Source organism: Mugil cephalus, chromosome 23 (assembly GCF_022458985.1).
Source record: "Mugil cephalus isolate CIBA_MC_2020 chromosome 23, CIBA_Mcephalus_1.1, whole genome shotgun sequence".
In the NCBI taxonomy this organism is placed as follows: domain Eukaryota; kingdom Metazoa; phylum Chordata; class Actinopteri; order Mugiliformes; family Mugilidae; genus Mugil; species Mugil cephalus.
The window spans coordinates 2,212,033-2,239,592 of NC_061792.1; the positions used below are offsets into that span (position 1 = coordinate 2,212,033).

Sequence of the window (27,560 nt, forward strand, 5' to 3'; positions counted from 1 at the left end):
CTATCAATTTTATTTGGTAACCATCTAATCTCAGAGCAGATAAACACAGGAATAGTGTACATGAACGGCGTAAACATCCAACAGTGTGGAATTACTTTCTTTCAATAATGAGAGAAAACAGATGGGCACAACATGTGAGCGTACTGCACTCCTGCAGGTTCTGGGTCACAAACAGACAGCTTCATAACACGAAAAAGGTCGTGGCAAGGTGCAGTGCTGTGAGCAATCAGGCTTAGCTGTTGGGCCTCTTTAGCCACATGGGGAAACGCATGCATCATTGCAGTCCAATCAGTTCTCAGGCTGGAAAATATTGAGTTCATCCGCAAAACGAAAGCTGAAGAACCTCTGGGTGGAAGTTAGATGAGACATCACAATGTAGCCCTGGTTAACCCCGGTGCCCCGGACTTGTTGAGATGACTGCCAGGTTTAACAAAATTCTCAAAGTGTGACTCTTTCAGGCTGAATCTGCTAAACTAATGGGGGATTTCCTCGTGGCTCCAGATGTTTCTTCTTTCTGGAAGACGACACTGCAGCTGAATTCCCAGAGCAATGATTGCAAGTCTCAAGTCTTCAAGAGTAACGGTGACCTACTTTCTTCATCCAAATTGCTAAGTATTTTCTCAGATTTGTATCTCTGCTTTGCTCTCTGAAGGCCAGCAGAACAGAAATCACATCCAATTTTTTAAATAATTTAATTACAAAAAGGTATAAATAATCACAAACCTGTGTTTATTTCCAGAAGTGATTTTCTTCGTTTTCTTACCTCAAAAAACAAGAAACACTAATTTGACTTTAGTAGAAATGGGAATAAATATATTTTAAAATATTTTATTAAAATGTGGAAAAAGTGCTGTGCATCACTGTCTGTCAAAGACAAATAATTTACAAATTGAGGACATACTGCCCGTGTCAGCACTTTTCAGAATCAAATATTCAGTTACTGAAATATCTGAGTCATTATGGGAACACACACAGAAGAGATTTATGAAAAGCACAGTATACAAATAGATCAAATTTGGAGTAAAAAATTAAAATCACCTACTTAAAAAACAAACAAAAACATTATACATATGTTCAGTCAAATTCAAAATGATATTTTCTAGTTAGGAAAAATAAGAAGTTGTGCAAAAGGAATCTGCCAGTAAGCAATTGTACTATATTATGAAAGCAGGTACTCAGGTGCTACAGGTGTATCTGCTGTAGAAGCAAAGTCTCATGTCATTTGTTGCTGTTTTAAAACTGGCTATGAAGTTCAAACTTCATGACATAATATAACTGTATTTTGATACATTATTTTTAAAATGCCAGCTTGGGGGTAACTTATTTTATCCCCGAAATAAGCACCGCGATAGGGTAAAATCTGGATCAGACTACCACTAAAAAATATTCTCTTGATGGGACTTTATCCGTATCTATATCTATGTTTTATTTATTCTGTGAGAAATTCAGTAAATACCTTTGCGATGACCGGGAAACAAACCCAGGTCGACTGCTATGGTCACCGCTATACCGCATCAAAGCAAAGCATGAGCTTGTGCAGAAAAAAAAAAAGAATAGGTCACAACTGCAACAGTTCCCCTCGTTCATTTAAAACAGCCGGTCAATAGACTTAGTTTGTTCATGAACATCTCAACTGTGTTCATTGGTGACATCATCTTGTGGGATGAGGCTTCAGAGATGTCCACATATTATACATTTCTATAGCAAACACTGCCATATAATGTGTCTAAATGCTCAATACGGGAGATCCGTACATATTTGTAAAATGTGTATTATATGCAAAATGTTGGAAATGGTGAACTATAGCAAACAAAATGTAGTATCTAAACAGTACACATTCCAAGCCCTGCTGTAAGTTTTAATCTTTTCATTATTTCGTCATAGTGACAGTAGTTTTTTCATGAAATTAAAAACAATAGTTGATTTTAATTAGGCAGTTTTTCGGGCATACAGTATGGCAATGGGCCATGATGAACAGTGAAATTATTTAGAAGACATTGAGAAATGTAGCTTTAGAGTCTATGCCAAGGGCATTCCTGGCTGTGCATCGATACATGCCAGCGTCTTTTTGTGTTGGATTCTGGATGATGAGGGCACCTTGCGGATGGAGGTACTTGTTCCCAAAAAGGCGAGGCTGTGCGCTGACGGCCAAGCGGTTTTTCTCAGGTGTTTCCCAGGCTAATTCCACTTGGGGGATGCCAGTGGCTATGCAGTTTAACTGAACAGCAACGCCACGTTTGGCATAAGTCACAGAGGGAGGGCCGCTGGTGATTCGAGGTGGGTATGCAATCACAGTTACTGATACCGAAAGCAGAGTGCTGCCATACTCATTAGTAGCTCTGCAAACATAAGGCCCACGATCATAGACCGATACTTGCTGGATGGCGAGTGTCCCATTAGGCAGTATGGCATATCGTCCTGCTCTCTGTGGTCTGTTGAGGACAACCCCAGTGGGTAAAGTCCATGCTAGTCTAAGGGGTTCACCAGTGGTTTGACAATGAAGCAGAAGTGTTTCTCCATTCATGACACTGACAGGAGAGGTGGATCTGTTGATGATCTCTGGCTTTCTGCCTGGTAACAGTGTGATTGTACGCTCCACATGCACTCCAGAATTATGCCCAAAACAGCGGTACACACCAGCCTCTGCAATTGAAGGGTTGCTGATTATCAAAGAGCCATCAAACCGGTGGAAAAACTTTGAAAACTGAGCACCAGCGTGCAAGGGTGTGCCGTTGGGTAAGATCCAAGTCATGTGAGGTAGTGTCAAACCCTCAAAAGAGCAATTCAGAGTCATGGCATTCCCAACCGTGAGTGACAGGTTCTCTGTTCTGGGACCTCTAATTTGTGACCTCTTGACAACCTCCTTCACATCCAAGTTAACCACCAGCTTGACCTCACCTCCTTCATTACGAGCAATGCAAATCAGTTGCCCTGAGTCTGTCCGCTTAGGTGACCGAATTTCCAAGGTACCATTCAGGTGTACTGTTATTCTTTTGCTGTAGTACGGCGCAGGAAGGATCACATTTCCTGGTAGAACCCAGATGACACGAGGGGTGGGGGTTCCCTTTGCCACACAGTCCATTAGCATCTGCTGGTCTTGGGCTGCTGTCACTTTGATGGAGTTGGTAGTTCCTTTCAAGCCATTAATTACTGGAGGTGTCACCAAGACCTCCAACCTGGTGACTCTATAATCCTGTCCTGCACTGTTCCTCGCCACGCACGTGTAATTACCACCATCAAAACGTTGGACCTTTTGAACGACCAACGTACCATCATCCAGAATCTGGTGTTTGTCTAATGCAGGTGAGATGACTTTATTCGTAGGGGATATCCATGTGATGACTGGTACTGGTTGACCTTTGGCATTACATCTGAGCGTAACTGTTTCACCGTAGAAAACATGGACAGTCTTTGGGTCATTATCCAGGATTTGTGGTGGGTAAGACGCACCTTTAACTTTAACTCTGACCTTCATCTCATCTTTGCCAATTTGGTTCTCAGCATAGCAGGTGTAATCGCCTTCTTCTGGCGTGCCGACATCTTTGAAGTAAAGAGTCCCATTGTCAAACACCACATACCTACATGCAGTTCAGAAAGAGAAAGGGAGAGAAGTGGGTTTGTCAGTTGAGAATCATGTGCATCCATGGAATAAAACATTTTTTTCATGACTCCTAGTGATGTGCTTCGCATAGCAGTGACAACAAAGAATAGGCTGGGATTTGAAGCTTTGTGAGTTTTTTCTGTGTGTTTCATGTGTCTCTTATGTGTCAGAAAAAAAACATATGGTTTCAAAGCTGCACATAGCAACACGTGGTGTTTACAGTGCAGCATGTCATGGCAGTTTTTTGTAATATTGCACACATGCCAAAATTTGGTCTTGAAGTAATTTTCTGGGGAAGTGAAGTTATAAATTTTAAGGTGGTGCGCTGCCACTGTACCACAGTTTCCAACAAGCAGGGCCAATTTTCATTTGATGAGGTAATGTATGACTTTTGAAATAAGTTTTCGAATGTCTTCAATTTGAGACTTTATTTGTTTGTTTGTATTTTGCATTTTATGTAGCCTGGCAACTAGCCCCAAACTACCTCCACGCGCAACATTTTTGTGGGGGAAAGATGGTCTAGAGTCGCTTCATTTGGAACTGATAATGCTTCTGCAAAGATCTGAAGGACCAGTCAAAGCATTGGGTGGGCTTGTCTTGGTCGTACACGACATCGGAGCACCGTGGAGCTGAATTTGCTTACAACGCAATGACTCTGATGGTTGTAATACGATACAATTGCATGCAGGCATTGAAACACGGCTCGTAATGAAATCCAAATGGCCAAACTCATATACTCGTAAGAAATGAGTCTGACTGTACGAGGCTATTTGTTTTTGTTTAGGTTTAAGAGAAGGCATTGGCCAAAATGGAAAGTTTTGTTTAAGAAATAACATAATTCCAAAGAGTAGAGGTTGTCAGTTCAGTGTGGATAGTTGGGACTGTGCCTTGAAAGGTTCTGAATGAACAGATGTGCTTGTAAACACGATAATAGTTTCCTTTGCAATGACATGCTGGCTGGCTGCTCTGAAAAACCAATGAAATAACCACATTTACAGCAAATCCAGAAATTCTCAAAGATCATTAGATCAGATTTCTCATGATAAACTACATTTTATAATGGGTTTTATAACCCATATATATAAGATATGTGATCTACACAATGACTACCTAAACTCATGTTGCACAAACAACTAGATCACCGTCTTGTGGAGCTCATACCTGCGACTACGCCCCACGCTGACTATATCTCTCTGTTTAACCGGGTTGACCATGGTGCCATCCGGTAACGCCCAGCTGATCTCTGGAACGGGGAGCCCAGAAGCCACACAGTCCACCTTCAGGTCTCCACCGTATACCACCTCCTGGCTGGATCGCTGCTGCTTCTGTTCGATCTTGGCCGGTTTAGTCATTACATTGACGCGCAGCAGAACATAGTCGTCACCCATCTTGTTGCGTGCCACACACAGGTAGTCCCCACTGTCCTCGTCAGTCACTGAATGAATGGTAATGGTGCCATTAGGGAAGACCTTGATCCTGGGGTCATAACTGAAAAAAATAAAGCAAAATTCAGGCAGCCTTCAGCTGCTATTACTCAGAGCACACCTGTCTTCAAACTCAGCCTTCATGTTGATCTCATTTACACATCATTAAAGATTTGTGATGGTATCTTGCAGGTTTGGTACCACTGCATAAAAAATATCCGGTCATACTCAGTGTTGTTTTCAAGAACAATGAAGATGATGAAATTATTTAATTGACGCCCATTTTTTTTCATGAAGAAAACGAGACAGCGATGAACTAATCATGGCTCTTTGATTGGAAAAACATGACAAGACGTGCGTGAGTTTTCGTTGAGGAGACGAGACTGGATGTAACTGTTAGTGGATGGTCTGTCAGACGTTCAGAACGCATGACGTTTGTGCCTATTGTGCGTGTAATCTGTCTGTCAAAAGCTAATAAAGTATCAGCAGTGCTGCTGCATCCTATCTTTGTTTGGTCACGCCCACCACCATGCAGCACACATGGTGCACAACGCGCCTGTGGTCATTAGTCACCCACACAGACACGCAATTAAGGTTTATAAATTCATTGGACCATGGCAGAAACGACGAGATGATCTATGGACATACACCGAAGTAGGGCATCAATTCATGACAAAAACACAAGTTGACATATCGAGATAAAAGGTGTCTGCCCAACAGCAATAAAGTAGAGCACAGCATGCATCTGCATAAGTGGGGAAAGTCTAGGCTAGAACTATTAATCTGGTTATTATACAAAAACATTAAGGTTAACTGTTTTATGAACTGCAACACTTGATAGAACCTGTCAAGCTTTATTACAACTTCCAATACTTATTGACCTAAGTGTATTTGTTAAAAGACTAATACTTTCTGTTTCTGACTAAAACTGGACTAAACCTATCACACATAGAAATGACTAAAATGTGACTAATAAGCATTTTTGTCCAAAAGACCAGGACTACATCTAAGATGGCTGCCAAAAACGACAATGTCACGTCACGTTTTGCAATGCTGACACTCCCACGCAAACAAGAAGATATGCATACAATACCAGTCATCTTAGTATATGGTAAGAAGAATTATCTTAAGCATTTCTTCTCACCTGTACTGAGCATCCACTAGTTTCTTAGAGGGCGTCCTCCATATGATTCGGGGAACTGGCTCACCTGTTGCTTCACAGGTGAGTAGCAGCTTACTCCCGTAGATCACTTCTGTTTTTTGGGGAGACGATATCATGATACTGGCCTTGGCAGGGGGATGATTTCCCCTTAATTTCAACATCACAGACCTTTTGCTGGACCCCATGGTGTTACTGGCTGAGCACTCATACCTCCCAGCATTTCCGGGGCCCAGTCCTTTTATGTACAAGGTCCCATTGGGGAAGACAAAGAGGTTCTGGGAAAGGGACTGCGATGCAGTTAAGTACATTCCATTGGGTGTGGTCCATTGAATCACAGGCTGGGGGACACCTGTGGCAATGCAGTGGAGGTAGACAGTGCTGCCCTCCGTAAAGGTGGTGTTCTCAAGCTGTGCTTGCTGAATCACCGGCGGCAATGCGGAGACGGAAAGACGTACAGAGACAGTGTCGGCACCAGCAGCACTGCTACCAATGCATTTATAAATCCCTCTATCCGTGTAACTAGCCTGGCTGATCTGGAGGGTTCCATTATTCACAACTGCCACGTGCTGCTGAGAGGGCACACTGGCTGAGGTGGTAGCCAGGTGTACATTGTTAGGGAGCACCCAAGTGACTCGCGGTAAGGGGTGTCCCACTACTTTGCATTCCAAACTGACTTTGCTTCCCAGATGGACGGTGATGTCTCTGTGCCTTGGATGGAGGACCCGGGGATGCTGAGACAGGACCACAAGGTTGACCACCATCTTGTCTGTACCATACTGGTTCTGGACCGTGCACAGGTACTGGCCCCTGTCCATGAGCTGCGTGTTCCTGATTGTTAATGTACCATTTGAGTGCACCTCAAACCTCTGGACCCTGGAGTTCTTGGCAATAACTGCCCCTGCACAAATGGAAAGACAGAGTTCCAATTTAACAGTGTCACACACTGTATACATTCTAAGAGAAAGAGTAACTGAAAATGTAAAAGAGAGAAGGGATATTGATGTTGTATTTTCCAGTGTGTGCAAATATACAACCTAATAAGTAAGTCAAAAATAAACAGGGGAAACAAGGGTTAAATGGTTGCTTAATTCTGTATATTAATGTACATACTATATCTTACTTTCTTACAGGGAGTGTCTTAAACCATAAACTATATTTAAAAGTGGCAAAATAACAGGATCTTTCATCTATTGCTCTAAAATACAAGATGCATGTACTAACTCACTTAATTCCACAATTTATAATTTAGTTTTAGATTATAGATAAAGGAAAATGGTCTCTTTTTGTAAAAAAAGTAATACTGTCAAGTGTTTATTCTTAAACATAGTTAATTTAGCATAGCCGTACCCCTACACATATTTATACTCTTTTTGTGTAATTATTTCCATTCAGTCTTTGCAGGTTGTATATGTATATTAATATTGTTAATATTGTTATACTTTATGTTTTCCAGTTTACGTAACAGCTGTGGACGTCTGCAACTGGTACAGCTACATGCTGTCCTGAATCAGAATCTGCTCAGTGTGGAAATACTAAGAATTATTTATATTTCCCCATTTTGTAAAGAAGGAAGTGCTACGGCTGTCTGAATGCACCTAAAGCTGAAATATGAGGTTGAGTCATACTTACCACTAGAAACTTTAATCCATGACAGGAAGGGCATTGGCTCACCCTCAGCCTCACAGGGAAGCTGAGCATCTGTTTCAGCTTTCACAGTGAAAGTCTGGAAATTGCTCTTAGTTATCCTTGGCTTCCCTCTTGGAATGGAGCCTTGTCCAGGTAGCTGATGCTTTCTGGGCATAGCCTGAGTGCTTCTCTCTCTGGAGTGATTTGACTGGCTTGTAGTAATTGTCGGGGCGTTGGCTGTTGTCAGATGGTCTGTCCGCCTGCTGGTCAGTGCCGTGACTAATGCTGGATTTGTGCTGGCCAGGCTGTAGCCAGGTGTTTGGGTTGCAGGATGGAATTTTGATGTTCTCCTTGGCTCCGATAGTGTAACGGTGGGTTTTATTTCTGTGTCCTTTGTGGTGGTCTTTGGTGATGAGTACATATTGGCTTCTGGGGAATATGTTTCGGGTAGCATGATATATGGCATGACTGTTAATTGCATTCCAGGATCGGGTAGTGATGAAGCAGTAGGGGAAGGTGTTGTCTCAGTGGTACTTGTGACAGGAACATCCTCTCTCATATTTTCATCTGCTTTATACTTACTGGCTGTGACTTTTTTCTGACTAGAGCTATTATCCAAATGTTCTGGTATTTCAGGAGCCTTTGTGGTAGCCTGTTCTGTCTCAAAATAGTCAAAAAGCGTGGTCGCTGTTGCGCTCAATCTACCATGAGTGTATCCCGATGTCTTGATTTCATGCTCGCTGAAGGAAGGAGGCAATGTGGACTGAGAAGTCAGTGGTGACAAATCCATACCAATCTCTTTCAAAAGTACCTCTCCACCTGTTTTAGCGAGCGTGTGTTGATGCCCTGACAGATTCCCCTCAGTATATGTTTGTGTCACAGTATGAAAACCACCAAAGGTATTGCCAGAACCAGTTCCAAAATCTCCCGTAAGACTCTGTGTCTCCTCTGAAGGCTCAACAAGTAGGGGAGGTGTTTCTGTAGAAACCTGAGGAGTGGTTGATGTGGGTACACTGAAGCTCTCTGGATGAGATACACTTTCTGAGATTTCCAAAGCCATTTGAGGACTTGTATTTCCGTGACCCTCCCCTGGAGACAGTGTTGGAAATGATGTTGTCAGTGATGTGCTTCTGAATAGGTCGCTGTTCTTTGTTTCGTGGGAAGAAGCTGGTGAGGATGCTTTGATGGCTGCCTGATCGCCATGCCCTGAGACTGTGTTTTCTTTATGACTCAGTCTGTCTGATGACGCTACTTGGCTACGGGTGAATGGAACAGTGGCACCAAAACTAGCTGCTGTAACTTCTAATGGGTCTATTTTTAGATTTGTGGAGGGGGTGTTCACAGCCGTTGCTAGGGGAGCGTTTGCAGGTGTGGTGGCAATAAACCGGGTGGATTCATTCAGCTTTTGTTTCCTTCTGTTTGGCCTCCTCCTTCGGCCACCATTCCTTCTCCTGGAGTTTGGTTGTCGGAGAGGTGGGGGTGACTGTTCTTCGGCCCCTGCCCTTCTCGCAGTGGTGGGCACAAGTGTAGTTGTCAAAGAGACTGTTGTGAGCATTGCTTCGGATTGCAGCTGACCAAATGTTGTGTCTTTCAGCTGAGTGTGCAACTGCGATGCTGTTGCAGTCTCATATTTTCCATCTTCATCTTGGCTTGCAGCTGATTCATTTGGGTTGACTGAGGGGATGATCTGACTTCCCCTTGGAGAGGCTTCTCTGTCATTATTAGAGCTGGCAATAACATTTGGTCTGTCCGCATTCTGCATCTTCTCCGTTGCCTTGAACCAATCGGCTGTTGTGACTCCGTCAACATCTGTGCCGTGAATCTCTTGTAGATGCGATGTAATGCTGCCGCTTGCAATGTTTGTGCGAGCCTGCCAAAAAGTGACAGTGTGTAAAGGAGCAGATGTGGTCTGTGGGAGGAAAAATACACTGTTTGAACTTGAGTGCAGGCCTAAGTTTGTATCGAGGGTTGTGAGCTGTGTATTGGATGTGCTCTGTGTTGTGGGTGGCTCTGTTGTACCAGCCTGCTGACTGTTAGAAGTTATATCATGTGTATAATGTGCAGTGTAACTATTCAATGTCACGTGTGTGTCTTGACTTTGTGTTGTGTGTTTACTTGTTTTCTTTTGTGTATTTTGTACAGATATGCTTGGCGTTGTGAAGTAATCTTGGCCTTCCTTTTCTAACATGCCCTCTGACGATCCTTCATCAGTTTCTTGTGACTGATTCATTTTTGTTGGTTTCCTCACTGTTGTATTCTGAACAGGGAGTGGGGTCACAGTATTCTGAGGATTCCTATCCCTGATCTTAGCTAAAATATCAGCCCATTTCTCTGGATCTATTTTACTTTTCGACATGTTAATTCTCCTCTTGCCTTCAACTGTATTTTTCACGTTTTCAACCTGTGATCCTGTCGGTTTCCGAAGCACAGGTGGCCTCCGCCACATATTCCTGGATGGATGGTTACCCCTCCTGTTTGAGGCCGCACTTCCTGGAATTCTCCTTCTCAAATCCAGACGGCTCATCTGTGACTCAGTGTCCCCTGATGCTTCCTCTGCATTCTCTGTGGGGACTTTGATCTGTGTGTTGACCCCCGAAGCCGACTGAGGCCTGGATGGAAACTTCCTCAAGGGCTTCATCAGCCCTTTGCGCCTGACAACAGTGACTTTTGTCGCCAGTGTGTCCACCCCATGTAGATTCATGGCAATGCATTTATAATAACCACTGTCTAACACCTGAAGCTGTGTGATATGTAGAGTGCCATTTGGATAGACAAGAGTTCTGGAGGAGTTTGTTTGGGAACTGACTATGTTGCCGCTTGGCAGAATCCAGTTAATGTCGGCATCAGGGGAGCCGAATGTAATACAAGGCAGGGAAAGAGGGCTGCCAGCAAATCCCTCAATAGGTTTAACTGATGTGTCCTCGCCTGGGGGAGGGCTGGAGGATTCCTGTACTGTCAGATGAAAAGGCATAACAGCAAAGTCTTCATGAACCCTGGAGATGCAGTAGTAAACGCCTGTGTCTGAGTGGCTGACATCTTTAATCACCAGCATTCCGTCACTGGACACAGACACCCTGTCGCCTGAACGGCCATATGGTGCCTCCAGTTTGGAGGCATCTGGCAGCATCCAGCGAATAATTGGCTGGCCAGAGCTGTGCACATTATAGCGCATTTGAGTTGAGCCTCCCAGGATAGCGGTAATCACTTTACGAGTTGTATTGGTTTCCTCGATCATGACCCACGTCCTTCTCTGTCTCCGCAGGAGCTCCACCTCCGCTGTCTCCGAAAGGTCTGCACTCAGGATCAATTTTACCATCTTGGCTGAAGACTGAAGTCGGTTCAGCTGAAGGTCTAGAGACGTCTGCATGATCCATTCTGGCTGGGCCATCATATTCATTTTAACGCCGGTGTAGTACAGCGCATCCCTCTCTGAGTCTTGTCTATACACATAGGTTGGATAGGGGTCCTGGCTTAGAATAACTCCTCTTTCTAAGTGGGCTGGCGTGCTGCTGTAGTATGCGATTAGCCTCCAGAGTTTCTCATATTTTTCTCTGTCAACGGGACATTCAAGATCCACTGACAGTGTGATATTGTAGGCCAAATGAAGCGGGTCGACCTGCTCCCAGTTGATCTTTGTCATCTCCCTCGGCTCGCCTGTGCTACACTCCAAATCCACTTCATTTCCATGCTCATCTGACAGGCCCAAAGAAACATTGCCAAACGGTTCCTTGAAGGCCTCTTTGGTCAAAACCTCACTCTCGACATCCTCGGCTGAAGAATTCTTATGAGGAGACCTGATGACGGGGCTGCTGCAGACCAGGTTCTCCACAGCGTCGATCTCTTTTCTCCGGAGGTGTCTGGGAGAAGAACACATGGGACAGAGCTGACCACCAGGCAGGGCCTTGTCCTTTTTACATTTTAAAACACCTTAAGGGAAAGAAGGAATAACTGTGTCATCAAAGAGGACCCCAAAAGGTATCGTTTTTGCATGTTCTAATGTATTAAGTATCTTTTGATGAGACAGAAATGCAGAAACGTCTAACCTGGTGAATTCTTGTTCCAGTCATGGAGCCATTTCATGTTGCAGTCACAGGTCCATGGATTTCCATGGAGGTACAGGTTCTCCAACTGGGGCATGGCTGCCAACAACCTGGAGGGCACTGACGTCAGACCATTGTCTGACAGGTAGAGGTGCCTCAGCGTGGAGACGTGGAAGTGGCCCAAAACAGCAAAGGTGGTGAAGGTGGCCGGGTGCAGCTGCTGCAGCCGGTTGCCTTCCAGCTGCAGCAGTCGCAGGGAGGTGAGGCCATGGAAAGCGTCCGGGTGGATGAACTCCAGTCGGTTATGGTCGAGGTGTAACCTGGCCAAGGACCACAGACCTCGGAGGGTATGCCTATTTATCTCTGTCAATTTGTTATAGCTCATCTTCAACATCTAAATAAATCATTAAAAAAAGACAAAAGAAAATCACCATTTCTGGTTATGACATTACAAACCACACATTTTCAGCTAAAAGTGTTTTTTTTTGTTTGTTTGTTTGTTTGTTTTTTACAGTTTTTTTCTTTATGCCAAGGATTTCATGTGTGCCTTAAGCCTCAGGTGGCTGCACCTGGGAAGCAAATTGGGGGTTAGGTGCTTGCTCAGGGCCACAGCCATGGACAGGGCCTGGGACCCTTTTGCCCCCAAGCTGCACCTCTAACCACTGCTCCACAGCTGAAATCAAATCAATGTTGCATGAGGGGGTGTACACCAAAAAGTGTATGTTACTACATGCACCACCCACCTAGACCAGACCAGGCAACCCTACCCCATAGCAATGACACTATGTTAGGAACAGCTAACATAGTGTGAGCATGAGCATGATAGGTGTGATTTAAAAAAACAAAAAAACAAATCCTCTTCTTATATGTTTTTTCTCTCTTTGAAAAAGACCAACAAGGCATTAGGGCCACCTTTTATAATGTAATTCAAATGTTTGCTCACACACACACTAAACACACTTATTATACTTGTAAAGCATCTTGAGACAATTTGCAATGTTGTTGATGACAGGATGGATAAAACTGAGTTGAATTACAAAGCTATTAATTTTCAGATAACATTTCCATTCAGCCGGCGTACCTGAAGAGAAGCAAGGTCCCTGAACACTCCGTCCGGCAGGTCATGGATGTCATTCCCATGGACCATCAGCAGCTCCAGCTTCCTCAGGCCAGCCAGGGATTTGTCTGTGATCTTATTAATGCTGTTGAACCTGAAATAACAAAACCAGAGTGGGCGGAATATTAAATATTAAAGGCTTTCACGAGGAACAATAGATGAGCCTGGCCATAAAATTAAATCCCTTTTTGGCATGTGCATCAGGGATGTGAGCAAACAACAAGCGTGCATGATGAATGCATAGTGTGCACAAAAAGAAAAGGACCGACCCCAGGTTCATGCGCTCCACGTGTTTAGACACAGCCGCTGGGATGACGACCAGGGAGCGGAAGGTGCAGTGGAGCTCAGCGGGCAAAGGGCAGGAGCAGGGTCGGGGGCACCGGGCAGAGGCGGCTTGAGGCAAAACAAGCAGCACCAACAGAGCCCGGAGTGCGTAAAGTGCGACGCGGTCCATCTTCATCCACTGGAAGACCAGTCACATCTGCGAAGCTACATTAACACCAATCACGTCTTCTGTCACTGTCTGTCACAGTTGTGATCCGTTAAAGGTAAAACGCTGCAGCACTGACTCTGGCTCAACTTTTAAAAAGTGACTCCATCACCGCGTAGATGGACGAGCTCCGGTAAATTACACACACTTACGCCAAAGGCGTCGTTATTTTTTATTATTTTTTATTTTTTTTCACAAACCTCACCTTAATTCGTTTGAATAAAACATAGAAGGTCTTACCTCAAACTTTTGATATATTCTCCCTGGGGCAAATCCTCATGTTCTGTTTTCACATGGAAAAAAAAAAGTTTAAAGAAAATAGAAAAGAAGCGCAAATAACAAAGAAAAAAAAATACTAAGGCGTGAAAAAAAGTTTAGACCACGCTCACAGAAGAAAATGAATAGTCTCTGTGTAAAATCCTGAGGAAGTTTCAGTCTAACTAATGACGCCGGTGTGTGCGCCGTGGATCTCCGCACAGGAATGAGGAGAAGGAGCCACTTCAGCACCGCGGAGGGGCAAAGGGAGGGGCAGGGGGGAGGGGGGCGTTCTTGGAGAGGACAGAAGTCGTTGGAGAACAGCTTCAGAAGCGCGTCCTGACTGAGAATATTACACAGTAGAGCAGCCAACCCCCCACCCCCATCCCCTCTGATGACTGTAAGAATGTTGAACAGCGGTGTTCGTGGGATGCATTTGGTGAGTCAGAAAATTAAACTGTGGCAAATCGGAGTGATCTTGAAACTTAGAAAGAAGAGTGAAGCAAGAGGAAACGAAAAAGTAAACAAACTTAACAAACCGATGTATCAGAGCTGCTGCTGCTGACAGAGAAGTAATTAAACTGTTGGGGGCCCCGAGCTGAGTGCTTGTGGCATGTTTTAGTCTCTTGTTAACCCCCATGGCCTCTACTGTCAGTGTGAAAATCCGTCAGAACTGCAGTCAGACATTAATTCTCCCCGTTAAGGTCAGAGTCAAACCTATTACACACTTATCCGACACCTCTCTGATTCTTGAAAGCTTGTTGCGGCCTAGTTTTTCATTAAATATTCAGATTTTTTTTTCTTTTTTTTTAAGGTCATGAAGAGCTGCCTTGGAGAAAATGCAGTGCTATCAACATTGTGTTTTGATGGCATATGTCTGGCATGTGTCTTTTCCATGAATTTGAAACTGTAATACGATTTAATCATTCCCCCACATCACCTGTTTCCTATAAGGCATGGACTAATATATGAAACTGAATTAAGAAACCTGTTAATAGACACAAAAACAAGACAGTAGCTTCCAGCTCCCTGGATCTTTGGAGCTCTTTTCAAATCAGACATGCCTACCTCTTTCTTTTTTGCCTACAAAAGATGAGTCAAAGAAATTCCAGCAGCATCTGGATGCACATTTGCGACGACAATAACAGTAAAGCAAAGTGGATTATTTGGCAGAATATTATAGCGGTGTAATAATGACCATAGCTGACTCGCAAATCAGTTGATCCAGGTTCATTCCCAGTCAACAAAAAAGGTGTTTACCGAAATTCCCAAAATGAGTCGTTCCTTTGAACGGCTCTTTGAGAGAAACGGACTCACAAGATCGGGCTCCCTTCAAAGAACTGTAAATCCCAACTCCAGTTCTGTCAGTGTGAACGGTCTTAGGCTGCTGGGTTTCCCCTTCTCTCTATCGCGAGTGCTAAAGTGAATTCCAAAGCCCTCTCATTAACATTGACTCACACGCAATATGCAGTGGGGATGCAAACCAAATGGAAAAAAAAAAAAAAGCATGCAGAGCCACACATACAGACATGGCAACCCTCATAACAATCCAGTACATAACAGAAGCTGAAACGGCCGCCTGAGGGATAGTCTTCCATCTGTGTCATTTGGTTGGATCTGGATCCTGAATGTCTTTCTGACATCAGGTCCAAGCTAAACCAAAGTTGATTCAGTTCGACTTCATATTACAGCACGGTAATACGTGCTGGAAATGACTGGGTCCCTTTCACGTTGAACTTCTGCTCATTGCCGTTTCTGAAATAGTGCCCGCTATTAGCTTTGGCCTCCGAGCTTCCCCTATTCCTCTCTGGAATTCTCCATCACCTACCTTCCAGGGGCACCCAGCTGCTGAGTCCACGCTTCAGGACGATGTTTAAGTTGGAGGAAGCTGGAGGTCAGAGGTGACAGAGGGATGGTTAGTGGAGGGCCTTGCAGTTCCCTCTGCTGGACCAAGGGCCTCCATCTCTCACTGCAACTCTATAGCACATATGCGCCAAAAGAAGTGAGGCTAGTGAAGCTATGTGGCCTCAAGCTGCATGGATATGTGGAGTGTAAATATATTTCACAGAACTCCCAAAATAATCCCCAAACTGCAAAGTTCATACGAAAGGCAGATGAGCTTCTCGTTAGACATATAGTTGTGACGCTTGTGAACGAACCCAGTCTATTAAACGGCTCTTTAACGCAAGCAATGGGAATTGAGTCACAGATGTGAACCATTCTTTTTGTTATTTGCCATTGATTTGTCTCACACAGGTGGGCACGCTGGATGGCTCCTTGAAAGGAATGGATCCACAAGATCCGGCTCCTTTTGAAGAGCCATAAATCCTATCACTTAGGAGCACTTTGTTTTTATTGTCAACAGATCATTCACTAGGATTCAGCTTGAGAAAGTTGCCAAGGATGCACTGTAATACCTTGGTGTAGGAGAATAAGAGTGGCTACCCGATAAGCACAGCAGGCTACAAGTTAGGGGGCTCATTCGATGACAGTGAAACATTTATGGGCATCAGTTCGAGTTCAAGAAGAATTATTCTCCATTTTCCATTATGGCTGTTCTTGCACACTGAGTTATTGCCCGAAAGGACGAACAAGACGGCTAATTAGGAGATGAAGGCTAACAAAGCAGTGTGATGGATTACACTCAGGATTGATGAGACTGATGTGTGATTGACTTTAAACATGAATGACGTCTAATGTCACCCCTGGCAAGCGGCAGCACTGATGGACTGATTGCCGTGTATCGGACATGCAACTGTGATATTTACCAAAACTTTTTTACACTCCAGCTTGTATTACTTTTAAAACAATTGTTTCTGTTTCATAATGAAAGGAAAGGTGGCAGAGTGGTGTAGCGGTGAGCAGTGACGCCTCACAGCAAGAAGGCTGGGGACCAGCTAGGTCCTACCTGTGACACGTGCTTGTTCTAAACAGCTAAAATGTCTTTGCGTTAGCCCAGTGATGAACTGAGGTACCAGATGGGAGGTACAGCTCTTTTGGCTCATCTCCATTAGAAGAGCAAGGATCCTATGGCTCCCAAACGGCTCTTCATTTAGAATCACTCACAAGTCTTATGTTTTGGCTGAATTTAGCTATCATATATGGTTTGTACAGTTTTTCATTCACTGTTTTCATAAAATCCTTCTTTTTATGCATTTTTACTATCTTGAGTATTTCATTATCTGTCTACTTGTCAAGTTTGCATTCTCACACCACTGGGATATTCAAAGTTTACCAGCCCTGCAAACACGATTACTGCAGTGGTGTCCTTTAACCAGTATGTTGAGGCAGTAGTGGCAGCTGTGGCTCTGTATGTAATGCACTATGATCCCCAGAACATGGACCACATGTTGAAGTGTACTTGAGCAAGACCCTGAAACCCAGGCTGCTCCAGTGCTTGGTGCACACAAGCCTGTGAACCAATGGGTAGATGTGTTTTTGTAAGTGCTTTGAAAACCAATAGAAGGTCCAGTACTTTTCCATTAAAAGCTACAAGTAAAAATAGGAAGCAGACCAATCAAAAACTATAATCAGTGTGTTACAACAATCGCGGATGTACAGCAGCTAATTGAAATTTAATTATATGAAAACCCCACAATGATTATTATGCTAAATCTTCCTCGCTCAATCACAAAGCAAACCCTCAGATGTGACTGATGTGTTGAGTGCTTCTATCAGACTGCATCCTCCCTATATTTGAAGGGCTGTTATCACGCCTACACTGAGATTGATTGCAGCATGAAGTATTGTTTTTTTGTTTGTTTTTCTTTTAAAAGGCATTCCATTTTTTTTTTTTTTCAATGAACAGAGATTAATGGCAAATAGAACCCAGAAACAAGTGTGGTTAAATGCAATAGCTTTTTGTTTGAAATTCGTTGCAAGGATTCTTTTAATCCAGGCATTCCTTCCGTGAAGCTTGGTCTCCATGAGAAGGTCACAGACCACAGGCATTTGCTTCTATTGCAGAAAGTGATTACAGCCTGAGACCCAATCTATAAAAATCCAGTGGAACACACTGGAGCTGGAAAATTCTGTCAACACTGAATTGATTTCAGCGGAGACCGGCCACTTTTAGTCAACCAGAATTCACCCTTTCTCGTGTCTTCTCTTGTAAATGACTGTAATCACTTTAACAATGTTAAATATAATTCCCCCTTTTTTAAGGCATTAGAATCAACATTTAAGACTCATATAATTAAACAGGACATAGACATAACCTACGTACATAAGTACGTATGTAGTCTACGCCAGTACAACCTATTTATACCTGTGCTCTTGTCAGTCTGGTTCGCTCTGTAACAACGCCACCCAAACGCTAGTCGACGCTGTGTCTGTTTTGCTAGTCGGGTTCATTTTTGTTCCTACTTCCTGCTTCACGTTCAGTAATGGAGACTGTAACTTTTGATGAAATTTCACTGAAGGCGAGTCATAGTAATGTTTGCATCTCTAAGCCTTCCCCGTCACCCTTTCCTCGATGTGTTCTATCTTTATGGATCCAAAACAATCAATTCAAAAATTGCAGAGACAGAGAAGCAGCCAGAAAGGGTAACGCGAAAATACGCACCTACCAAATGGATCAATCACAGCTCTTACGGTCTGCATTGCCACGGCACATGGCTACATTTCTGCGGAGGTGTACATCAGGCTAGGGCGTTGGGGTCTGGGCTGTCACCCTAGCTACGCCTAAAGCACCAATTAGCCTGGAAGTCACATCACACTGTCCAATCGACAATTTGTTCTGGAACCCCTCTGTTGGAAACTGATTATGCTCCTGCAAAGATCCTTTCAAAGGTTGGCAGGGCCACTCAAATAATTTGGACAGACTTTATGTGGTCTGAGCACCATGGAGTTCACAACTATGTGGCTCTGATTGGTTGTAGGACTATCCAGTTGTGTGCACAAGTATTGTTTTTCTCTTTTTCTGTTCATACGTGCCCCATATGAACCCCATACTTTTGGTTTAAATTTCCAAAAGATTTGCAAGCCCACCGTTATGTTTTGAAACTCAACGGAGAACCATGAAGTTGTGTAATTTTTGGTTCTTTAACAAAAGCAAGAGCTATCTTTGCTATTTTTAAACAAGCTTTCATCTCATCAGTCAAATGGCACACTCTAGCTCACACACGATCACGTGCGGTGGCCTTCTTGGGTCAAGCAATATACTGATATCATTCCATCGGTTCCTGTTTTAATATCAGCATCTCGTAACGCTGTCATCTTTCATTCTGCAATTATATAACGTGCAAATGAAAAAAAATCCATACTTTTATATTAAAAATGGATCAAACAGCTATGCTGCAATTGAGATGAAAAGGCTAGATCACAACGTAGCTAAATTAGCTTGAGGACAGGATGAAGATAGAAATCTGGTTAGTCTATATTTAAATTTGCATCTTAATCCATATCTAAAACAGTGGCATGGTCACTAATCAGCCTTCCTAATATTCCTAATATTGTGTAGATCTTCCTTGTGCCTCCAAAACAGTTCTGACTCATCAGAAAATGGACATGGGCCTTCTGAGGGTGTCCTGTGGTGTCTGGCAACAGAATATTGTTAGTGGGGGTCTTTTAGCCCCTATGGATCACCTCACAGATACTTGATCAGTTTGGGATCTATGGAATTGGGAGGTCACCTCGACAGCTTGTGCTGTTTCTACTGTCAGCGGTCATAATGTTATGCCTGATCGGTATACGTCTTGGATATCAGCCACCAAAATCCCCATCAAGGGGTCGCCTCTGTGCCTTTTGAGAATCAGCTCCCAACAGCTGCCATGAACAAAGTGGGAATAAAACAAAGAGGAAGGCTGAGTGTATGAATGTCTCATTGTGTGCCTGTGTGGGAAGAGAGACCCGCTGAACGAGAGGGGCAATAAAAGATTAAGAGAAGAGGTGAAAAGAGTGAGCAAAAGCATTTCTGCCTTTATGCGCATTGTAAATCTCTTTCGGTCTGACATATGGCTTTTGTATGCGGTTAGGGTGACATTCTGCGGTCTAATTGTGATTTGCTTGGAAAACAGCCCAAAGAGAGCTTGGATTCAGTCCTGGCGTTACGTAAACACCAAAGGAAGCCTAATGCCTAGAAGGTTAGAAGGTGAAATCCTCAACATCTGGCGATCCATCCCAGACCGTCGTGATATCCGAGGCTGACGAGGCGGCAGTAGATAAAGGGATTAATCCTTCTTTCTTCTAGACTGAGACAGAGAGAGAGAGAGAGGCAATGTAAGGTGAAGCAGGATTCCTTGAGATTTATTTTAACACCGGTGCCAATAATTTGAGAAAAGGTACAGATACAGAGCAAGGAACACACCCTGGGTGAACTTAAAGACGGCTTTACAGGCTGTCAAAGGAAAGGGAAAAAGTAACTCATCGCTGGATGGAAAATCCTCCGTTGCCTCGTCATCCTCAAGCGTATTTGCAAACGGTAACATGTGTCAACCTTTACGTCATGGCCTGAATTGATTTTCGAATCCCTTGTCTTCTTCACCAGGGTGGCTGTGACTGCATGGGAAACCCTGATCCGTAGCAGATGATACTAGTGGAGTCTGATGTACGTCTCACAATCTCAAGCTGTGGTGACTACCAGTCTTTTCTTGAGCCTTTATCATCTTCTTTATCAGCTGACGGGAAACAGATGCTAACGTTATGTACGGACTAATGGAAAAACCATGCAATAATGCCAAAGGAGGTCACCTACACCACTAGACCCGACAAAGCATTGTCAGCGGAATCTTCACATCCTGTCAGTGCTAAATATTTATCTATAAGATACCAGCCTTGCAACTCAGTTCTATTGGTGGAATATCGGAGTTTGAATTACTGATTCTAGGTAGATACTTTATTTATCGCATGCATAAAAATAAAGATTTGATTCGTTCGCTGAAGTCACAACTCTATATACACTCACTGGCCACTTTAATAGGTACACCAGTTCAACTGCTTGTTAACACAAATAGTGAATCACATGGTTGCAATTCAATGCATTTAGGCATGTAGAGGTGATCAAGACAACTTGCTGAAGCTCAAACCGAGAATCAGAATCGGGAAGAAAGGGGATTTCAGTGACTTTGAACGTGGTATGGTTGTTGGTGCCAGAAACTGCTGATCTACTGGGGTTTTCACGCACAACCATCTCTAGGGTTTCCAGTGAGCAGCAGCTGTGTGGACGAAAATTTGTGTTTTACTACAAAAGACGTACTCTTGATACTCTTAATATTTGAATAAATATTCATTTATAATAAACCCCGCTGGTGAATACTGGTAATGTGTGACTATGTGACCAGTTGACATTAGTTGTCAGTTTTCCCTTTACTTACAAGATCTCCTGAAAATTTTTCACGGTGGTGCAGGATCCCCTGATACCCATTTTCTTGTCCACATAAATTTCCATTTCACGACAACCAGTTCCAACTTCTTATTTTGATTTGATTGGTGATTCTGGGCTGGCATTGGAATTTGAATCTAAGCTGACTGCAGCTGTACCATTTTTTTTTTTTTTTTTTTTTTTAAAGTCTAGCACCAGGGAAATCTGAAACAGCTGAAAACACCACAAGTAGGAAGCTCTTATTACATTTACTAGGAAATGTGTGCTCATTGTGTATCACGTTGGTTGAACGACACGCAAACAGTGTACCATCTGCACGTCCCATACAACCCAACAGAGACAAAGTTATCTGTACTGAGCGGAGAAAGTACATAATCTGTTTTCACATAAATGTCGACCATGCCTGTTCTTCAGATTGGCATGAATTTTGGCTCATAACACATCCCAGACCCATTTTGGGGTGAAGCTAGCCTGGAAGCCAAAACCAACTTCCTCGGCCACAAATTGTTTTGTAGCGGAATATTTTTTTTTAAATGTTTACACCTATAGGCAAAGATTTTAAGGGCTAATCAAATCATTTGGGCATGATTTATGAGCTGATGAACAGAAGAATAGTAGTCATACATGTTAGAGATGGTAATTGTGGCTCCTTCTTGATATTTATAAATTTTCAATTTAATTTGAAAATTATTATTATTTATTTTATTTATTTTTTTTCAGAATGAATCACTGCATTGATGCTTGAGAGATACTTTACTGATGCAGGAAATCCGGTAAATCTGGCTGCTGCATTTTCATAACTGGGATTCGGCTCCCGTCGTTCGTATTAAAGAGCCATTCAATAGATTCGGTTCGTTCACTGACGTCACAACTCCAATACACGTCACCTGAGTGGCATGGGGTTGAATTTGTCATCAACAAAATGGTTCTGATTGGTTGTAGGACTATCCAATCGGGTGCAGAGATATTCTTTTCATAAGGAAATACAAATATAATGAAATACAAATAGCGTGTTAGCGTGCCTGATAATTAGGGCTGGGAATTTTAGTATGGATCCAATAGCAAGTAAATACAGGGCTAATATTGCCGATGCTGTTACTTTTTCTTGAAATGTCCCGATCATTGAATAACTTTGTAATTTTGCCTTTATCTAGGTGATTATGATTATGAAAAAGCACTATCAAATATTAGGCAATATAAACGTTTTACTTAACTAATTACAGTATAAAACTATTTAACTGTGCAGAATTTAAATAATTCCCAAATACAGACGCATTTCAATAATGGCATCGGTACCAGCTGTATGATGCTGCTGTGATGCTAGGATATCTGTCCATATCCACCTTTTACTACAGGTGGGGATGGAGAAGCTCCAGGTGCACACATGAACTCTGTAACGAGTAATTTACTGGACGTATAGAAGAGAAACTGCAACGAAAAGCATCGATCTCATCAAGCTAGCATCGATCTGATACCGATACTGGCCTTGGTATCGATACTGTCGATATTTAGATCAATAGCTTTTCTTTTGTATAGCATAGACTACAGGAGGCTATAGATTGCTGCTCAGTCAATACCTGTATTCTGACACTAACATGTCCTTACAAGCCGAAGTCTACAGGTGTATGCCACAGGTGTCAGTATTAAATCTACTTAAGCAAAAAAGTTTTTTTCTAGCGCTATAAACTATGAAGTTAGTTTTACAGGGCGAAGCAACACAAGGAACTTTTTCAGGCAGATGAGCGTCACAGTGGCCAGCTGGCAAGAGAACGTATCATTAGCGCAGGCTCTTGTCAATAATACCATCCAAACACAAAGGCTCAGCATTTTTGGGTTTGTTGTTGGTACAGCCAGCTACACCACAGCTCTTGGGCAAAGCATTATTCGTTTAATCTGGTTAGTTTAAAGTGTTTGCTCTTGGGGAAAACTATTTAAAATGGGGTTTACACTATTGCTGTCTATGCAGTACACTGAATCACCACATCTCAAAAATGACACATTGCTGGTCTGTTTTTCGGCTCTGGTACAGTGTTTTAGGTGCTGGTATCACATGCACACACCTATTTTTTATGTGCATATATTTCTAAAATAACTAAATGCCATAGACATGTATCTAGTAACAAAATGTGTATTGTCAAACTCTGTTTGAATGACAAAGCATTGACCTTTTTTATCTTTTAATGGTCAAACGCTGAGTTTCGGAGACCTCTACACCACCCACTCAATAAATTCGTACCGGAAAAACCTCTTGTATACAATTTGAGACTTGTCATCTGCCCCTCTGGATTTGCCCTGCAGGCAATAGCAGGCCTTTGACAACAATTTCCAATATGGTTGCTTTAATGGATGACTTTGGTGTTGACCTGGCCTCCAAATTCACTACATCCCAAACTGATCAAGTATCTGTGGGATGATCCACAGAGGACCCTCCCCTCAACCCATAGGACTCCCCCACTAACAACATTCTGTTTCCAGACACCACAGGACACCTCAGGAGGCCTGTGTCCAATCTCTGATGAGTCACAACTGTTTTGGAGGCACAAGAGACACAATATTTGGAAGGTGGTCATAATGTTTTGCCCAATCAGTGTAGGTGTCCCCATTTAGACCCAATGGCACACAGACCCATCAAATGTACAATGGTGTATTTTGATATAAGGTATTCAGCAAGTAGAAACAGACTAACAGACTATTGTAGAAGTATTGCAGTATGACACCGCAAATAGACTTGAATATATCTGGTCATTTACTTTGGCTTTGGAACTTTCAAGGCAGTGACTTTTTTATGCATAATCTTAAATAGCACAATAGGCAAATGCACTCAGACGTGACTTATTTTCAGCAACATTGGCTAAAAGAGATGCACATCTTTGAAAATCTACTTCTAGCCTTCAGAGGGAATCAAACCCAATATTACAGGTCTAGCTTCTGTGTTGCATACTGACACCTGAGGCTGAACTGAATAAAGCTGTTTGGTACCAACAAAGAGTTCCAGCTAAATATTAAGCAAGCCTTTTTGAACGGACGACGTTGTGTGTTAGTGTGCAGCCTGATCGTTTGGACTTATTAAGGGGTCGTGATTGTGACATATCTAGTAGTGTGGAATTTGCTACCTGAGGCAGGTGTTGCCGAGTTGTTGGAGCATGTCTCGTCCCGTCTCTGTGCTTGTCTGGCGCCGGTCCCTGTGATCCCCTCTCCGTATGCTCATCTTGCCTTTTCGCTGGTGCTCACGAGGCTCTCCTCTTTCAAAGATGCATCTGCTTAACTCCCGGCACTCCGAGGCCTGCCATCTCATCCGTCTGCTCACAGGAATCCCATATTTATTATGATGAACTACTTGTCTCGTTTTTTTTTGTTTGTTTGTTTGTTTGTAGTTATATAAGCATGTGTCCTCTGTAATCTTTTATGTTTCACCTGGGATGAGGAGGAGTGGAGCCGCCTGGAGCCGTCTTTACTTTTGTTCCAACTTGTGTTTTTTCGTCATCTCCTGAGCTCGCGGAGCATGAAATGATCATGAAGTGGAGAGTAACCTTGTTTTTGCAGTGGCACAAACAGAATGAGGCGGCGCATGGTGTGTACAAGGAGGGCCTGAGTAGACTCTACTTCCTGGGGAAACTTAGCGCCCTGTACTTTGCAGCAGTACCAGCAAAAGGAACATCAGTGACATGGACATGTACAACTGACCTACAGTGACCAAGCAATTTCCCTTGTGGACCAACAAAGTTAAAGTCAGTGGTCCAGTGGTTAGCACTGACAAGACAGTTCTGGATTCTGATACTTTTCGTTGAGGAGCATGTCCTTCCTGAGCCTGCATGGGGTTTCTCCTGTTGCTTCCGGCTTCCTTCCACATTCAGAAGGCCTGCTTGTTAGGCTAATTGTTTGTCTTTCTGTGTTAGTTAGACCTTTGCTAGCCTGGCGTCCTATCCAGGCTATACCCGGGTCCCAGTGACATCAGGGCCTGATCTTGCATTAAGATGTGATCTGGGACCGCAAGTGACCAGCTTTAGATACATGTGTTCAAACCTGGCATTAACATGCGTCTATAAATCTGATTTCAGTTTCGCACTCCGTATGTAAATAAATGCCGACATCATCTGGGGCGCAGTAGAGTATTGTAACAGCTGTTGTCTCTAATGGCCCACTACTGTTGCCCAAGAACCAAGAACAGTGCAGACAAATTTGACCCAGACCACCTTTTAATTTGGACCTCAATGCATCCTGGAGGTATTCACACATGTCTTTTCCATAATCAGATCACCCAGATAGGAGTGAACAATGAATGAGAGTAGACGTTGGTAGTTATTTTGATGATGATGATGATGATGATGTAACAGGCAACAAATTTACCTTCATCATAATGACTGTATTGTACACTTAGGACCCGAGGGATCCATGCAAATTAACAAAGGATGAGGAAACAGACAAAACACTGTTACACCATCTTCACCACTTCACCACATTTAGACAAAATACTACAAACTGAAAAACCACAACCAGACACTGAAACAAGCTGCTAATTTTGTTGCAAGTAGAACATGCTACAGTGAAAATGTTCCTAAGCACATCTGGGATATATCGTTGTTGTTGATGCCGTGGGGACTCGTGAACCATAAGCGTCAGTGGAAAATGAGATTCATTCATGTATTACTTCAGATTAACTTCACATTCCTGGACTGGAATGACTATTTTTCATAACATGACAGTCCAGCCACTCAATCACTTTGCTGAAAGGGCAGGAACTTAATCTCACCCGTGGATCAATGCTTGAACAGTTAGATACAGCTCAGAGTATATTCATACTCTGAGCTGTAAAATGCAAAATTGTCATGGAGAGTAAAATTGCACAGTATCCTGAAAGTCCCATCATCATTTCTATAATTACAACGTCTAACTGGCTGATGTCCAGCTTTTATTGACTGGCCGAAATTGGCAAGCTCACACATCAATGCAGCGGCACTACTCCCTTGCCACGGCAGACGCTACCTTTCAGCAACCCCTCACTTCAGCTATAATTTGACTAAACAGTGGCTTTCAGTATGCTTTGAGCAGCTTTAACGCAGCCAGCAGCCCCTTGCAACGTGTTTTATTTTGCAAACCCTGAGCATATGAGCTGTTCTGGATCGCTGAACATTATTCTCCAGAGACAGATCCCGCTCCTGATGGAGACAAATGGGTCTGGCTGAATTCCCCATCATCCAGCTGAGGAAACAGAGTGGCTGGCTCATACCCAGGGGAGAGACACAGCCGAGAGGGAAAACGCTCAAGGGAGAGGAGATTTGCAGACGTGCCTTAGGTGTATAATTCCTTCCCTGATACTAATACTGATCCCTCCATGGGGACCAACAGGACCAGGGATACCATTGTCCTATGTACGTTATCTCTATGATCTGGCGCTTTTTTAGTGATGAATTCCAGTCACATGAGGAAAAAATCCAAGTCGTGAAGTAAAATCATGAAGTAAAGTCGTCAAGGAGCACAACTGTTAGAAAATCTTTTAGCAATGAGACAACGGCAACATGACATGTTCAAAAACAGGTGGTCACGCAAACAGCCCTGCTCTCCCATGAAACCCTAGCTCGCACATCATTATTCCTCCTGCATATTTTTCTCATGATCCAGCTGCGTAACTCATCTTTGTATACTGGAAATACCAGACAAGGGAGTCATTTACAGCTGATCTGTTGGTCTCTTGAGTGCGAAAAAAAAAGACCTCTCCATGCGGAACCGTGTATGTGTTATACCTCAGCTGGTGCTGGCATTTGAGTCGGAACTGTTGGATTAGATGTCATTGCTGACGGTGACCGAGTCTGTATTTTATTAAGGGGTTTACAAGTATATTAGAGGCCCTGAGAGTTTATACCATGGAATATTGGGCAGAATTGGATATCAGGTTCAAAGATGACTGGAGCACACCCCAAAAAATGTCCACTGTGTTTCCTCCACATTTATGGGCCCTCAGAGCACGATCATTAGCGTCACTTATGCAGTTGTGCTAGCTGAAAGTATACTGAACTGACAAACTGTTGGCACTCGATATACCCGAACGTGATTTCAAACTGCATGTATGCAATTCATTTAAAAGTGCACACTGGTACCTGGCTTCCCTAAGAGAATCCACCGCAGTCCAACAACAATTAGCGGGACTGTGTTACATTCATCATGTCAATTCAGTCAATTTAAAATGAAGTCCGTGCCATGATGATGCCTTTGGGTGATTGTGGGGATCTGCTCAGGAGTATTACTCATGATTTTAGAGAAGGAAATGAAGTATTCCTCCCTAAGTAAATCGCCTAGGGTACATGGAAAAGGTCACGGTGCATATAATGGCTAATGGAGGTTTTATATATTGTTTTGTTTTCATAGCATTGCACTCAGACTAAGAGAATTATCCACAAAAAACACAAAGGTGTTGCTGGCAGTGTAATCAAAGGCACAGGAAACCCTCTAAATGTCTCACCCATATGTGTCTTAGCATACGTGCCTGATGGCATGGTGCGTTAATGTATATGAACCCTTTCACATTC

The 27,560-nt window shown here is 43.1% G+C and overlaps 1 protein-coding gene across 1 annotated transcript; it reads right to left on the reverse strand.

Annotated features, from left to right (window-relative positions):
- Nucleotides 1-706: 706 nt before the first annotated feature.
- mxra5a (matrix-remodelling associated 5a) lies at nucleotides 707-13,930 on the reverse strand. The gene is made up of 8 exons (XM_047577171.1): nucleotides 13,701-13,930; nucleotides 13,240-13,459; nucleotides 12,935-13,064; nucleotides 11,857-12,247; nucleotides 7,817-11,740; nucleotides 6,170-7,085; nucleotides 4,763-5,089; nucleotides 707-3,578 (listed from the first exon to the last, which is right to left on the reverse strand). Exons 2-8 carry the CDS (start codon nucleotides 13,428-13,430, stop codon nucleotides 1,988-1,990), a joined length of 7,470 nt encoding a protein of 2,489 aa, XP_047433127.1. The 5' UTR covers nucleotides 13,431-13,459; nucleotides 13,701-13,930; the 3' UTR covers nucleotides 707-1,987.
- Nucleotides 13,931-27,560: the final 13,630 nt, after the last annotated feature.